General features: G+C 27.9%; 1 protein-coding gene across 1 annotated transcript in view; it reads left to right on the plus strand.

Annotated features, from left to right (window-relative positions):
• Nucleotides 1-18360, plus strand: part of wb (wing blister) — a 351334-nt gene that overhangs the window by 279073 nt on the left and 53901 nt on the right. Inside the window, exons 28-34 of the mRNA XM_075356683.1 lie at nucleotides 764-875; nucleotides 2674-2821; nucleotides 6127-6274; nucleotides 9759-9923; nucleotides 10815-10975; nucleotides 14656-14794; nucleotides 17851-18082. Coding sequence (XP_075212798.1) covers nucleotides 764-875; nucleotides 2674-2821; nucleotides 6127-6274; nucleotides 9759-9923; nucleotides 10815-10975; nucleotides 14656-14794; nucleotides 17851-18082 — 1105 coding nt within the window. The remainder of the gene's footprint in view (nucleotides 1-763; nucleotides 876-2673; nucleotides 2822-6126; nucleotides 6275-9758; nucleotides 9924-10814; nucleotides 10976-14655; nucleotides 14795-17850; nucleotides 18083-18360) is intronic.

Genomic DNA, 18360 nt, shown 5'->3' on the forward strand with positions numbered 1-18360 from the left:
TATCTTAATGTCTTCTAATTTTGAAATAATATGTTGAATATCTACTAAAAACAAATTGTCACTTGTCCACCTTATACAGTTTATTTTCCTTCCTCCTATTCTGATCCTTTCATCCTCTCTTGAGTAATTTTTATCATAGTTTCAATATCTATATTAAACAAGAATGAAGTTAGCTCTCACCTTTCACCTCTTTCTATATCAAATGACTTCATAATATTTATGATATGGTATATGAAGTTACAGAATATTTTGAGTAACTATATATTATTTAAAAATAAAATAAAATAAAATTACTTTTAAGCATGCAGTTCCATTACACAGTAAATTATTGAATCCATTTTACCCTTTTATCCTATTAGAGAGCATTTATTTCATTTACATTCTCCTACTAATACCTATTATCAAACATATAAAGAAACAGGAAATTTGTGATAGCTTCAAGTAGAAGCATTCCTATTTTTATTAAAAAAAGAGGAAAAAATACAATATTTCTGAATGTTGAAGCACAATCAATAGTAGGCATAAGTGGTCATTTATGCCTACGAGTACCTTTATGCTTAATTTTCCTTTTTTTTAGTGTAATTTTCTTGGTGTATAGATGTCTGGTTTCAATGGTAGCAATGAGCTTCATACAGAATTAAAAGTACTGAAATAAACAAAGATTCCATAGAGTTACAATTATTTGAGTTAAACCACAATTTAGCTAATGTAGAATTAATTAAAAATTGTCTTATTTAAGAGTTAAAACATTTTTTTTGTTTAGGCAAAAAAGCTTGAAAAAAATTGCCATAATACAACTGTACATGCATTAGTTCTTCGTGAAGAAGCTGAAGTACTTCTTTCTGAAATAAAAGGCCTGGAGTCAGAAAGTAAAGGTGAGATTCTTTTTTTGGTTTCCTAATTTAATACATTTTTCATTTTATTATTTTTTTTTTATATTTGTTTGACTCAGTAGTCCATTCTGATATCAAAATAATTTAATTTGTGCTGCAGACATCCTGTTGTATCACTGTACTTGTTTTGGTACTCCCATGCTTTGCAGATGTTACAGTCACATTTTTCACTAAGGTAACTCCAGTTATTCATACCAAAATTTTCAAAAGTTTAGATTCAGAAGATTCAAAAAGTTTTAATTTTATTTTCTAGGAGCCAATGAACATTTTGCTTAGATCGTTTTCAAGAAAACTTTATATTATATTCTATTATATTTCACGCAACCCTCTGCCTGGCATCTCTCTGTTTGAATATGCTTTGCCAGTATAGATTACAATATGTAAAATTAATAGTGTAACTGCATCATACTTGCAAGTGTGATTTTTTTAATTAAAGTTTCTCTGATAATCTTCTATTAATAAAGATTGTCAGAATTTTAGCTGTAACGGAGCTGCAGATAGACTTGAGTATGATTAAAATTAGGGGTCATTTTCATTATAGAAGCAAAGTTGATGTTTTTCAGGATGTTGCCATTTAATTATTAACACCATCTTGACAATGACAACAAGGTCACTACAGATAACACCCACTGTATGTATTTATCTAGTTCTTTGATGGATTTTACATTAAAAAAAGACTTATGTTTTAATTTCATACAAGTATGATTTCATAAAAATTTCTTAAAATCACTTTTACAGTGATGAAAATCTACAAAATTTCATGATTTGAGAAAAATTTCATTTGGTTTTTCAATTTTTTTATTTTTATATTTAAGTATGTATCACAATATACATTAATATACTTTAGTTAAATTACAAATTTGGAACTTACATTTTTGAGCAGTGATTACCTAAGAGGTAGAGAAAAATTGTTAACTTCTGAGTTTTTTAAATCTTTAGGTGTGTAGTAAAGATTGTGCAGTGGTTTACCAAAAACCAAATATGTGTTTCGTATAAATCAGTTTAAATTGAAAATGAATGTTCAGTTATGGGAAAATATTGATGATCCTTTAAGTAATTGTATTTCATTTAAAAGTTCTATTGTTTATTTATTTATTACTTTTTTGTTCAGTATTTTAAAGTTGTTTTGAGTACTGCTGCTTTGTAAAAACCTCTTGTCAAAACCTGTGGTTTTCAAATCTGAATTGTTTTCATGCAGAATTTCATTCAAACGAAAACATGTAAACTGCAACTTTACATATCCAGCTTAATTGAAATGCTTTTATAAATTAATACAAATTATTTTTCAGTTGAGCTTGGGAGGATGTTTTTGCAACTAGAAGTGCTAAAAGTATTGAATAATGTAATCTAAACATAGGGATACACTTACTTGTACAGTGGCTGTCTATATTGGATAGCCATATTTTTCGACGCTGCATTTTTTACATATATTCAAGCTTGCCTTCCAATCCTATCACAATCCTAAAGATTTGACAGTGCTTACTGTTTTGTTATCAGGTAAACTTTAATAAAAGTAAAGAATTAACCTTGGAACTTGATGTAATCATACTAATAATTTTGCCAACTGTAAGCTGTACGACGAAGCATGTATAGATTTCATAAATATTATTTATAGTATAACAAAATGATATAATTTTCTTGCAAAAGTTATATATAATTGTTCACTGGCCCTCTGATTATTATCACCGTCAGTTGAAGAAGTAATTTTCAAACTGAGCACCTTAATGTTTCTCAAAGTGGAGTGTTGGTTTTATTATTGTTTGCTATTTTTTTTTTTTAGATGTAGTAACACATCTTCAAAATTATGGATTGAGTGAAAACCAGATGGTTAGTGTTGTTGCAGCCTTAGAGGAAGCTCGTAAAAACCTTGCAAAGATTAAGGAAAATGATTTAAAACCTACAGCAGATGCTGCTTTAAATACATTACAGTAAGTTTAATCATTTACTAGCTGAAAAAGACTCATATATTTTTTAGGCTGATACCAGTTAAAATGTAGAATACAGCTATGAGTAACTGTATGAAGGTTACTTAGGTAATCATTCTGTTTCTTAATATTATGTAAATCTGACTGGATTTCTATATTATTTTTTTCACCAATAATGCTTGGCTCCAATGCACAACTACTGTACAGAATTTTATCTCATCATTTAGGTGAGAACAATTGAAGTACTTGTCCCCTATGTGGTAACTTGCCACATAGTAATTTCTTAAACTTAACAAGGACCAATCTTATTTTGATGACACTATTAAATTATAAATAATCCCATGCAAACACATTTTTTGGCACACAAAAAATGTATTGGGCTTCAGAAGTAACTTTTTAATCTGAATTCAAACATTTCTATAATATCAGTATTTTTCTATCATGCACAGTTTTTTTACAATAATATTTTTTTATATATTGCTTTGTTGAAATTTCAGGTATTTTTTTGGTGACAATTAATGTATATAAAACAATATTTTTAATGATTTCAAACAGAGGGTGGGGGACAAGGTTACCATTACAAAGACAATGACTGTATCTCTACTGATCCTATTATTGAAGTAAGCACTTGATCCTGTTAACCTTGTCTGATAACATAAGGTGAATTAAATACCTTTGTTCAGATTTTAAATTTTCCAAAAGAGCCAAGTTTTTAGGTTCTAGGCTGAAATGTCCTTCACGAAATTGTGATTCTTTTGCAACTTCCAAGAAGTGTTTCAAGATTTCTACTCTGAAGAAAATTTTTTAGTGTACTGTAACAATATTTGTGCTCGGATTGTTGAGCTTGATCATGAGCATAAAACAGAGTGAATACTTTTTATTGACTCTGAAAATTAGTTTGAAGGCTATCATTTTACCCAATCATAACTGATTTCTTTTTGTTAGCTTATGCATTATGCAAATAAACATATGAAAATATTAAGATCTTGTTGGAATAAATTCATTATGACAAGGGTTGTTGGACTACATATTGTGACTTGAAAGTCACTGTGCTGTCAATGGGTTTGCAGCTCATATACTAATTCTTGTGTGAGTGGAGCAACAGAGACAAGCAATATCATTTCATTAAGAAGAAATGGCCAAAGTGTGAGTCACTTATGAAAAATATTATCCGGCCCTCATTAGTCAGCTCTGAATATGATTCTTCTACCTCCACTTCACATGAAATCAGAGCTTCTCAAAAACTTTGTTAAGGCAATGAATGAATACAGTACAAACTTTCTTTTCTTAAAGGAATAATGTTCATATTAATAATGATGCTAAATTCAAAGAAAAAATTTTTGTGATGGTGCAAATAAGAACTTGGATTAAAGTTCACTCAAAAGTGTTGTTTCAGGAAATTATAAAAATCCAAACTGTACATATATATATATGTTATAATGACACTATTCATCTTACTTATAATGTGGTAGTTGCTTTTCTGTTTTATTAAATTTGGAAATATATATATATATATATATATATATATGTGCAAATATAGAACATTTTCTTTTATATTTAACGTTGATGCTACAAAAAAATGTGGGTGATAGACAAAAGTACTATATAATTAAATACAGTGAAATGTTCTATAATGATCAGATATTTAATCTTTTTCTTCTTTTGCTAAAAAACATTTAATTTTGTTTCAAGTATATTTATTAATGAATGATGCAAGAAGCTGATTTTTACAGAAATGGTGTACAATGCTTCTATTATATATTGATAAATGTTTACAATACAGATGGAAATTGTGTTAAAAATTATTTGTTTAATTTAATAGAATGGTAATTTTACAATATATTATTTTGTAATCTTAATAACCTAATACAGCTTACCTTCTGTACAAACTTTATATTAAGAATGAAAAAAAAAAATGAAAAAAAAGTTATTTTAAAATAATAGAAAAATGAATTTAATCCTTGAAATCATATTTAAGTAAAATTATTTATAGAACATGCTTTTTCCTTTGGTATTTTAAAACAATTAATTAAAACGTTCAGTATTTTTATTACATATTGTATTAAACTTGAATAAGTAGCAGTACTTTATATAAAAGGGTTTATATTTTTTCTTTCTTTTCTTTTTTGTTATACTGTTTTATTTACAATTGGTTTGCCAAATAACAAAACTATAAGTAAATTATATAAAGTAGTAATGACATGAAAGAGAGGTATCCAGTGATACCTCCGAAAACAATATAATAAAAGTCTGTACAAAACATAACACAATTATAAGTACAACTAAAAAGCATAACTAAAAATACTCACAAAGTAGTAACAAAATACACATAGATCAACAAGTAATGAATAAAGCATAAATGGTCAAGCATGAATGGTGAGTAATAAAAGCATAAATGGTCAATACAGCAATAAAATAAAGAAGAGGGAAGTATTTACCAAACAATAAAATCCAACTCAAAATCCAATACATGCAACCGTTTCAGTCATCTCACATACTCACTATTATTCCATAAGTTAACAGCCAAATGGTTTTCATATGTGTTAAGGTTAAGCATATACGTTGAACTTAACTGGTCAGTTTCTTCACAAAATCCCTAAGTAATCCTGGATCTTCTTGTTCTTCACAAACTGTGGTGCCTCTGATATGTTCCTCAGAACTTAGTTCTGAAACCTATGGATGATGTCAATATTGCTATTGCTTGTCATATCCCAAAGTTGTAAGCCCATATTGGCTTTAAAAATGCCTTATACAACAATTTGTTACTTAACCACAACACAGATCTCCTTCCTAGTAACCAGTTCAACTGCCTAAGCTTAATATTTACTTGCTTTCTCTTCTTTCATACATGATTTTTTCATGTTAGACGGCAGTCTCTGTTCTGTTGTAATTGTGTGTTGAACTCATTCTTTTGCCTTTGGGTAGGTAGTGGATTTCAGTTCCTTTCCATATTTTTTTACTCAGTCTTGTTTGAGACTAACATGAGATGTGTTTTGCTTTTATTTTTTTTTTTAGGAATAGTACACCAATGAGAAGGTCATATTAGTGGCATCCTGACTGTGACTGAGGCAAGAACAAGGCTGAGAGATGCCTTTTGCTGAGGTGACCTCCAGTAAAGCCCATAAGGACTAGGTACGGAGGAAGTGGCATGGCGACTGCAATTGTCACATGGTGGGTGTCTTTCCCTATGGGGTCAGGATGAATAAAAGTGGTGTTTAGATTAGGTACTACAAAACTATACCTAGTCAGATCTTCACTAAGCACTATACACACTGATTTTAAAATTAAACTTGTTTTCTTATGTATAGTTACTGTAATGAAACATTACAAGATGTCAAAAGCAGAGTGAGAGACAGATCAAAGCTCGATAGATTATACGACCGTCTAGATAAATTAATGGATCAGATAGGTGATATGAAAAACATACTCCACAACGTTATGGAGAAAACAAATCAGGTAACAATTTTTGTAAATAGCTACTCTGAAATTTTAAATCTTCTTCATGATCTTTTTTTTAGGTCTTTTTCATTGGTTATTCTTTAAAATAATCTTTTTATGAATAATATTAAGATTTGATTTTTTAAAACGAAAATTAACACAAAATAAAAATTTCAATCCATTTACACAAGAAAACAGTATTTCTTAAACACCTATTTGGTTAAAGAAACATAATCTTGATTAATAATGTTAAATAATTGTGGATTATTGAAGCAGAAATACTGCAGAGAGATTAGAGAGTATTTATGCAGTTGGAATCAATGTCAGTATTTAAATTACTGATTTATAATAAATAAAAAATATATTTATGTAAAACGTTTTAATTTTAAATATAAAAAATTCTTGTACAGTTCTGCACAAGAGGACCAACTTTTCATTATTTTATTTTGAATAATACTTTTTTGTATAATTATTTTGTTTAATTTTTTGCACAAAAAATACACAAAACTTAAATTAAATGAGAAAACTAAAAGAGATATAATTTTTTTATTTAATATTAAAATATATTTTCTGTAATATAACTGTAATTTGATGAAATAATTAAAATAACAAGTCGACTGAACACACAGACATCAATTTCAAACTCACTCACTGCTGTGACTTGCATAAGGGTTTATGTTAAGTGTAAATCAAGAACGACTCAACCATGAAGATTGGTTGAGTCACATGCACAATTTCAGATATGCTACTACAGCATACCAATATTTCAATGAAATTAATCAAGTAGTTTGAAGATTATTGAAATTTTATATATATATACATATATATAAGGAAATTACATTTTAAATGAATGGTATTCTCCACACTCCTCATAACTCAAAATGTAAAGAAAATTCAATTCACTGTGCGATTGTTGAAAGTAATACTGTACTTTTCTTCAAAAAGTCAATAAGAAAGAATAATTTATTATGAAACTCATTTATTATAAATATTTTTTATGCAGATCTTAACAAATGAATTAACCATTATGAAAATCTTATAATTAAAAAATTCAGCATGATTTAGATAGTTATTAAAAAAAGTTCAAGATGAGTATTATGACTGAATAGTCAGCAATAGTCAAGATGAATTTCATTCTCACTCTCTCTTTTCATCATCATTCTCTTTTTTTATTAGAAAATTTATTTTCTAATAAGGAAAAAAATAAAAAATTATTATATAATTCAAGATGAATTTCATCTTGACTATTGCAGAGTTAACCTACACTGAAAACAAATGGTATTATAACATGGTTTTTATGATTACATGTACCAAATTTTTAAATAGGGTATGGTATGGTTTAGTGGGGTAGTATAATTTATATAAATATATATATATATATATATTTTTTTTTTGTAAATTCCATTAAAATAAACCACCTAATATAATATATATTGAGATAAGAAAAATCTTACCTTAATTTTACCAATTCTGCGAAAGTATTTTCATAGGATTCTGCATCCCCAGTCATGATAGAAATGTTTCAAAATTAAAAATACTTAAGTAATGAAAATTTGTATTTAATTATTATATGAGTGCTGTTATCTGTTTCATTTTTTATACAATTGTCTCCCTCAAATACTTTCTGATGGTTTACCAAATTGAAATTTAGATGTCTTAACTCAATATTCTGTATTGAACAGATATATATATATATATATATATATATATGTTCAATTCTAGTTGATTTTATGGGATTTCTGTTTAGTTAGAAGTATTAGTTATATTTCTTACAGTTAACAAACCTGTAAAAAGATAAAAACCAATTTTTTAAGAGAAAATCGTATAAATTTTTACAAAAAGTGCATCAGGATAGAATTAAATATGCAGTTTTCCAAACCATGAACAGTAAGCTATATCTCTATTTGTTTGAATGACCATACTTTTTCTTTTAAATATATTAATGTAAACTAAATGACAAGTAAAAACTTAGAAAATATACTATAAAGTATTATTTTTATTCACTAACAGTTTATAGTAACAGAAAAAAAGTACAAGAAACCAAGTACTGTATTTTGTTTTAATTACAATTCTGTTTGTAAATGAACAGGCAGCATTATCACAACATTAGCTGACAACTGGATGTTAGATTATTCTGTAATTTAAAAAAATTATTTATTTTTAAATATTTATTATATTAATCCATTCAACCCAAGTACAGAATTAAATTAAATTAATAAAATAAAATAAGATAGGATGACACCTACCTCACTCCATAATCCAAGCAAGAGCGCTTTCATGAGTCCCTCTCATCATCAGTTGCTCTATATAATTTTTCCACTTGTTCGTTCCAAATTACACATTAAAATTAAAAACCCTGTACTATACATGAGATTTAAAATTAAAAATTGGAAAAGGATCTTTTACCAATTTTAAATTTTAACTCTCATGTATATATAGGGTTTTAATTTTTAAACATGTAATATATAGGGTTTTTAATTTTAATTTTAACGATTTGAAAAATTATATAGAGCAACTGATGATGCAAGGGACTCACAAAAGCACTCTTGCTTGGGTTGTGGAATAAGGTAGTTGTCATCCTATTTTATTTTATTAATTCTGTACTTGGGTTGATTGGATTAATATAATTTGTATAGTGCAGAGGAATATGATTCCCAAAAGGATCAATTTTGTAAAAATAATTTTAAATATTTATATTTAATTTATGTTGTCTGTCCTTCTGGATCAAATCATGTATCAATTTTCATTTACTTGTCGTTAACCGACTGATTTGAAATTTTGCCCGTAGATTCATAATCAAGGATAAGAAACAGTCATTACTGCCATCAGTTAATTTTTGAAAGAATAATAAAATAAATTTTATCATGTGAATAAAAAGTAAAAAAAAAATTATACTGGAAGTGTGATGACTGGATCATATGTGTTAATATATATGGTATTGTATTTAGTGTATTATGTTTTGTATAACTAATAAGGTAGAAAATAGAAATTTATTATACAATTTAAGAATACTTTTATTTAAAATGAAGTGAAAAGTTAATTTCTTTCAGCATCGTATGGTCTATATGACAAAATAAAATTGTTGAATACTCATCATTATAAATGAAAATCCTTCAAGAAACATAAAAAAAGATGAATATACTTCAAATTTGATGAAGAAATAAATATCAAATCTCTATACATTATTTCCAATGATGAGCATTCTTTGCTTTTTTTTTTAAATAAAATGATACACTGACATTATTTTGATGACTAAGAAAAATATTTTTGGTTTTATTGAATTTTTTACAAAAGGGTTCTTAATCTATTGCTTTTAAATATTGTATTTGTTTTAAAATTAATTTCTCATCTTAAATTTAAAATACAAGGTACAGTAACTGATATCAGATATCAACTTCATTTGTGAATGTTTATAAATCAAATTTTGACAATACAAAGAGTTTCTGTTTTTTCTTTCTTATTTAATGATGGCACTATTATTTACTATGAATGTATTTTTTAGGTTATAAGACTGACAGAACAAAATAAAGGTATTTATAAAAATGTTGACAGAACAATAGATTTAACATCAAGTTTTGAACAAGATATTGTGAAACTTATGAAGGAAAGCATTGACTTAAAAAATGTTGCTTACGTTTTACTTGGAGAAGCTGAAGACAATGTGGATGTAAGTACTATCAATTTAACAAACATTATTACTTGGCTGTAGAATGCAACAATAGAATTTAAAATGTATTTTTTATTTATAAAATATATTTCTACATAGGAGTGTAGGTGATTGTTTTTTAAATATGAATGTAATTTTATATGTATGAGACCCATCCAAAATGCAGTGTGTTTATCTTCAAGTTAAACAGCATACAAGTTGTACTGTTTGTGTTGTGATACTTTCCACAGCCATCAATTAGGTCTCAATCCCATTTTGCAATATTTTTATTTTTTATCCAGCTTCTAGAATATGTTAATTATATTTTGATCAGTGGAAAGCCCACAAACTACCTGCAACAATTTCTCTATTGAGCAACAAGATAATACACGTTAAAACATTAAAATTAATAAACACTTAACTGAGTTTTATGTGAAAATTTTCTTTCAGAAACCTTTTTGTACTTAATTATTCAGTTCTTTTTTTAATGACATTTAAGTTACTAGTATCATCAGCATTGAGTTACCTATAAACTATATAAATTTCATGATTTTTTCTTTTACTTCATTGTTAATTCCTCTCTTACTTTATCTTGTATATTTTGTTCCTTTTCTTACTACTATTACTATTTGTATTTTCCTGAAATAATCAGTTCTTTTCGTTGAACCAATGAACTGTAAATTTATTTACTTATTGTATTTTTCCTCATTTCAGTTCACCTATTTTTGTCATGATGACTGGTGGAAGTTTTATTATAGTAATTAACTAAAACTGTTGTTTAATGAATAGATTTATTTGAATAATATACATAATTTTTAAAATATATACCTAAGTTATAATTATTATATCTCTTTTAGTAATTAAATTGACAAAAATCATAGTAATATTTTGTTTTTATTTTAAACAAAACAGGCACTGAAAAAGTCATCTGATGATTTGAAAAATCTAAGTAGAGCTGTTGAGGAACGTGAAGGAATCTTGTTTAATTTGAACCCACTATATAAAGAAAAGTATGTTGATGTTGCTCAAAAACATGCAGTTGATCTAATGGAACAAGCACAGAAATATGCTGAGTTAGTACATTTTATAATTAGTTCCTTTATGAACTGTGAACTTTTTCTCAGACACATTTTTTTCTAAGTAACAAATAATATAAAATATAATTCATTAGAATAGTAAAGATAGTAATAATTAGTTTTAATTTTACCTCATATTTTAAATATTAGAATCCTGTAAATAGTTTAAATGTTTATTTGCAGGGCAAATTCTGAAAAATAATTTATTCCTAGTCACTCATATTCTAATTCAATTTTTTTCTATATTGTTTGTTTTAAAGTAGACAGTTCTTGTGTCTCAACTCACCGGGTTGGTCTAGTAGTTAACGCATCTTCCCAAATCAGCTGATTTGGAAGTCGAGAGTTACAGCGTTCAAGTCCTAGTAAAGCCAGATATTTTTACATGGATTTGAATACTAGATCGTGGATACCGGTGTTCTTTGGTGGTTGGGTTTCAATTAACCACACATCTCAGGAATGGTAGAACTGAGAATGTACAAGACTACACTTCATTTACACTCATACATATCATCCTCATTCATCCTCTGAAGAATTATCTAAACGGTAGTTACCGGAGGCCAAACAGGAAAAAGAAAAGAAAGAAAGTTCTTGTGTCTCGTATCTTAAAAATTTGAATTTATTCCTTAAATGATTTCAAAGTTTGAAAAGTTGCTTTTCTGGATGGTTTTACAAAACCTGCATTGTCTTAAAAGTAACTTTCTAGAAATCTAAGGGTATGAAGCAGAAATAAATGCTAACAGCCAATTCCAAATTTAACACACCAATTCCCTTAATCACCTGTGTTAAGAACATTAAATACATTTCAGTAATCACATTAAAAACATTTTCTTTATAGTTAACGACTGTAGCAGATAGTGGCACTTATAAGAAAAAAATATGAGGCACATTTTTAAGTAAAGGCTGTTTTGACATAAAACATAAATGAGTGATATAGTGAAAAATATTACTACATTAAAATAAAGTTATATATGTATTATTTTTCCACTTAGTCGCCATTCATTGCAACACCTTTTTCATATTGTAATGTGAGCTTTATTAATCAGTCTTTGAAAGATCTTCCCACAAGTGATTTAAACAGTTTATTGCTTAGTTACTTACCTTTATTGCTTAGTTCAAACCTTTGTGATGCCAGTCATTGTTTTAAGTGGAGAAAAAGGTAATAATGCTCCAGGTGAAGTCTATACTGCATAGTGGATGTTCAAAAATTTTCCAGCAAAGTGGCTCTAATTCTTAAACCATTTTTTCTTCTAGTGTGCAGTTAAGACTGCCATACAGAAACAAAATCCAAAAATCAAAATTAGATAGCTTTATTCTGAATAGTGCATCAATTTTTTTTAAGAGTTTCATTGTACATATTGGCATTTTCAGTGCTTCCACAACAAAAAACTCAATATTTAAAAAAAAATTGCTCAACAGTCACTTTGCATTTCCCCCACCAAAAAAAAAAAGACTGGCTGGCTATAAGCATCCTGTCTGAACTTACTTGCTTAAATTTCTTGGTCCTTGAAATAATACTTATGAGGATATGTATGTGTGTAAATGAAATGTAGTTTTGTACAGTCTCAGTTCGACCATTCCTGAGATGTGTGGTTAATTGAAACCCAACCTCCAAAGAACACCGGTATCTTTGAAGAAATCAAAACCAAAACCGGTATCCAGTATCTAGTATTCAAATTTGTAAAAATAACTGACTTTACTAGGACTTTGCATCAATTGCTGCTTTGTTTCAATATTACTCTATGTTATCCAAATTCTGTCTTCACCCACATTGAGTCTACATATTGTAGTTCTATATATTAATTTTTCCTGCAAAAGTGTTTGAACAGCAGCAACATGTTTTTTTCCTTGGCCCATCTGTCAACATTTTTTTTTACTCAGCTGGTGTACAACTTTCTGTAATCTATACTTTCTACAAAAATTTCATCAAGCACTGAAATGAACTTTTTTTAAATTCATTTGATAATAATTATATGTTAAATATTTATTTTTTTAAATTTCTTCATTCAGTTTTTCCAACAAATCATTTGTGATCATAGTTGGATTACTGCTACGTTCTTCATCATGAACAATTGTTCTGCCTTCTTAAAACAAATGATACCAGTTTCAAACTTTACCTTCATATGTTGTACATAAACACTGCGAATCTCTTTGTAGATTTCAAAACCATATTTGTTTTTCATTGTTATGAAATTATTTACATTTCAGATCTAATATTTCACAGGACTATATATTTTAGTACTCATTTCAATTATTTTATATGCACAATTAACAGGAATATGACTAGATTGTTATTGCCAATAGATTACTACTGACACAAATTAACATGCTATACAAACACAAACTGTTTCTATAGTAAATTGGTAGCAAAATTGAATCAGCCCTTCCTTAAAAAATGTACCTTTTTTGCATCTTGGAGTAAAATATATACATAAAGAGAAGAAAATTTAAAGAATGCCCCTCAAATCTACAGAGAAACTTTAGAATGGATTCCCAACATCAAAATAAGCAAGAAGTTCTTAAAACAGAATGCCTGTATACGCTTAGTTTTCCACATGTTAGCCATTTTATGTTTTTGCAGAATTCTGCAAAAACATAATTAATTCTGTTGATATGATACTTCCTTCAGATTTGACGGATATTACTTTTCCTTTTTTAGTGTTGTTATTTAATTCTTAAAAAAGAGATGAATAATGGCTCATAGTTGAAACTCAATTCAATGATTTCTGTTATAACTCGACTATTTTTAATTATATTTAAATATATAAGGTATTATTTTCGTAATAAAATATTTAAGATTTTTTCTAATGAAACAAACTGAAAAAATTTTAATTAAAAATAAACATTCAATTACAAAGATATTAATTACTTAAAATGTAACATGACCAACATTAATTTGATAACAAAAATTTTCATTTAGCATTTTATTTTTCACTGAGAATATTGCTTTAAACATGTATATCAAATTTTAATAAAGTTTCTCAATCCAGTCTTGAGATATAAACTAGCAGCATTCTTAACTAGTATTGTGAAATACTTACTCCCTTTTTTATCCCTACTTATAGCTTTGGATCACTGGTCCACTGTAGCTTTAAAACTTTGTTTCTCAGTGCATTCTTGGGCACCCAAATTGTCAATAATGAAGCCAGTTATCACCATCTATGGTGTGATCCATCTAATTTTGATAATGTGACTATTGAAGGGTTTTTTATATCAGATTTCCATACACCTAATCTTATCTACTTAAATAACAACCAAGACCACCTACAGAAATAACATCTCTTGCCTGGATTTTGCTTCTTTTTTTCTAGATATCATCCAGATTAATTATAAACTATATTACAGTTCATTATTTCAATGTAAATTGGATACTATATTTTATTAACAGTTCATGTCTTTTTGGCTTTTAATTATTTAAGAGGTTGATGAATTAGTTATGTAACAACGGTAATATATTTTAAGAGATTTCAGCATATTATTGTTCTTTATGTAGTATTTAATTTTTTAATTCTAAATTATTTAACAATCCATTCATGACAAAAGAAATTATAAGAAGTAAATTTGTTGATGAACCTGATTTGTTTTTGAACGTTAGATTATTTTCTCTAAATTTGTTTATGGTTCCAAGATAAATTATCTTACGTTACATGATTTATTAGTGTTATTTTCTTCTTATTTAGATTGTTTGTTCCTACTCGTCAGGATGCAGATTTTGCTTTAAAAGCCAGCAAAGCATATCAAGAGATTGTAGATGCTCTTCAGAGTGCTAAAGAAGCTGCTAAAAATGCAAGTCATGCAGCAGAAGTCGCACATGAAAGGGTATGTTCAATAAATTTAATTCCTTTCTTAAATTCCAAGTTTGATCTAACAATAAATTTTAATGGAATATGTTACTGCCAGTTGCCTGTCCAAAAAATCATTAAAAATGGGGCTGTGAGTTCAGAGTAGAATCCAGTTACTTTGATAATGGTCTTTAATATTCTTTTTCAAATAAACCGTCAATTCAGTGTGAAATTGCATAGTTATCTGTATTCATAAAAAGTCCACTACCTAATCAACAAACTTATATTGCTCATCACTTGCATGTGACTGAATAGAAAAGGAAGTATTCTTTCAAATTGTAATTAACATTTCTGGTTTTATGAGGAAATCCTAGTCTTATTTTACATGCTTGAAAAAACTCTTTAAAATTAATGCAGTTTGAAAGATCATTTAATATAATTCATATAATTTAATATAATCCAGTTTGGCAAATTTTTGCTTGTTTGGGGAATTACCTCATTTTGATATTCCTGCTTCTATATTGTCTGTTTCTATTTTTTATTTATTTGTTTTTTGCTAGTCCAAAGAAACTCCAAAAAAACCTAAACTTAGCTGAGACTCAATCTCACAATTTCTTCATTGTGTCATTGGAACTATCATTCTCTTCAGAACTCTCAGTCTTTTCTTCAGGGTTTTGCTTTAATTGGAAAACACATTTGAGTAATAAATCCTTCCATCCATTTTGATTTTATTTGAAAATTTTATTTAAATGAGCTTTCGAACAGCTGGAGTAAAGATGTCATTTCGCCAAGAATGAAAAGAATATAAACTATTTTCTCAAAACCTTTTCTTTACATGTTCACAGATTTGCTCACCTCTACCATATTTTTTAATTTTAAAAGAGCACCATGATGATATCCTTGTACATATTTTACCCAGTTTAATACTGCATTTTGTTATCCACTTTTTTTTTAGGTAAATTGTCCAGCAGCATTTAACAATTACACCGGCTGGTAATTTATCACAATTTATATTTAAATATGATAAATAACAGAAGTCTTTTTGCTCCCTGTAAGTATTATCAGCATGACTGTTCATTGCTGTTTCTCCTAACGAACTGTAAGTGTGGTACATGGAAAATTTTGTCCCTTACTGCATTAATTGCTAAATCTGCTAGTATGTGAAAGTTAACCAGGCTTTGATTGGCATTTCCTACTTGTCTCATTAAAAAAGCATTTTCTTCCCGTAATTGAATCACATGTCTCTGAAAGACTAACAATTTTTCCTTGCTGAGATGCAAGGAATGTTTTCTTTTGAATACTTACGCTTATTCATAAAACAAGAAAGCCATCTTCAACTTGCTTTAAAATCTTTATTTTGTATTTGAAATTCTTTCATCATTTGTGCATTTTTTTACTTTTCCACCTTTACTGAATCAGCACAATCCTGAAGGTGCATATCATGGATGTAAGATGGCAGTTGTAGTAATGATTAGATTATGCTTAAATTTCTGTTTTTATACTATTCTTAAGCTTTTTCATTTTTGTTTTTCCAATTTCTTACATGTGATTCTGGGATGTCATATTTATAAGCCGCTTCATAATTACCAATTTCTTCTGGTTCATGAATAACTTTTAATTTTTCATGGCGGTAAATGAATATATATATTTTTCAGAATTAATTTTTACTTACTGGCTAAAATTCTATCTTTACTTGACTAAACAAAATGAATTCTGTGTTTTGTTGAGACTACAGTTATATTAAAAAAATATTATATTAATTAAAAGTTTATATTAAAAGAAAGTACAATTATATTAAAAGATTTTAAATTATATTAAAAAAGATGAATTATTGACAAACATTGCCTAGAGTTTCTCAAAGGATGGCAAAGGTGAATTGGCAATTACTGTAGTAATAATGAATGTGTCTTTTAATTTGTGGCTGATTTGAAAGTTAAAAAAAATGACTGTGCATCAACGTGGTTTGTTTAAAAAAAAACCATCTTATTACACTATACCATATTCACCAAGATTTCTAGTAAAAAACTGAAATAGATTTCCATTTGGAAATTTCTGCTTATCACATGTGCCTGTAAATCTTATGTTGGTTTTTAAGAAAAAAAAAAAGAGCATATTGTGTATGCAAAATAAGTTAATATTTATAATAAAATTATTTATGTATTTTTTAACTTGAAAGTCTAACTGAACAATTAGAAAAAAATATTAAATTTAAATCTAAGTAAGAAAAACTATAATTATGAAATGCATGTGTATCCACCGGGTTGGTGTAGTGGTGAACGCGTCTTCCCAAATCAGCTGATTTGGAAGTCGAGAGTTCCAGTGTTCAAGTCCTAGTAAAAGCCAGCTATTTTTACACGGACTTGAATACTAGTTCGTGGATACCAGTGTTCTTTGGTGGTTGGGTTTCAATTAACCACACATCTCAGGTATGGTCGAACTGAGAATGTACAAGACTACACTTCATTCACACTCATACATATCATCCTCATTCATCCTCTGAAGTATTATCTAAACGGTAGTTACCGGAGGCTAAACAGGAAAAAGAAAGAAAAGACATGAAATGCATGTGTAAATATGAAAATATTATTTAAGAAAATAGTGTGCAGTTAACAGTAAAAAATACACTCAAAATATAAATTAAATATTGATCAACTTTTCTGTTAGAACTAACATAAAGAATCTCTTAAGAAATATTTATATATAATCTGTCATTATCTACTAAAGAAATATTGAAAAAACCAACTTGAGAAATACTGACTGATGCTCAAAAACTGATAAAAAGAGTAGTAAAAGATTAAAAATGATTAGTACTATAATCTATAGAAATAATTCTGACTGCTCTATTATAATATCATATTATTCAGACCTTACTGGCCCTCACCAAGTTCAATGGGACAAGAAATACACTAGAATTCTTTGCTATACCACATAACTGCTGGCATAGTAAAAAGTGAAAGCATCGTGCCCACAGATATGCAGGTATAGTCGCAAACATAACTTCAGTGTTAGATTTAAGTAGACAGTATCACTTTTTAGCTTTAGTTATTCAAATTGACATCTTTAACAGATATAAATGACTTACAATGGCTACAGGCATACCCAGGAATTGGAAGAGATTCTTTGGTGGATGAAGCTAATGCAGCTGGAGCAAAATCCCGTCAGTTGCTTGAGAAGGCTAAAAAACAAATGGAACATGTAACAGAAATGTATGACCAACTTGATGAACAAAAAGAAGCTGTTGACAACCTACAACAAAATCTCACTGCAGCTGCACTTGATGATAATTCAATTTCTAGACAGTTGCAAAAAATTAATTCTGATGAAGGTTAGTATTAAATATAATTTGATTCTTTTTATATTAAGCAAATAAGCTATTTAGAATAATAATTTAGAAACTACTTTGTAAACATGCAGAAAGATGTTCCCCAAATAAAACTTGATATATTATAGTTAGACATATAGAAAAGAAAGTCATACATTGTAGTCCATGTATGAAAAGAAAATATGTACAAAAAAATATAACCACATGTTATTACTCGTATCAATGAGTTTTCTTAAATTACGAACATTGAGCAGTAAGTGAAAAAGATTCTTATAAGAAAC

The sequence above is a fragment of the Lycorma delicatula genome, chromosome 2, assembly GCF_047948215.1.
Source record: "Lycorma delicatula isolate Av1 chromosome 2, ASM4794821v1, whole genome shotgun sequence".
Lineage (NCBI taxonomy): Eukaryota > Metazoa > Arthropoda > Insecta > Hemiptera > Fulgoridae > Lycorma > Lycorma delicatula.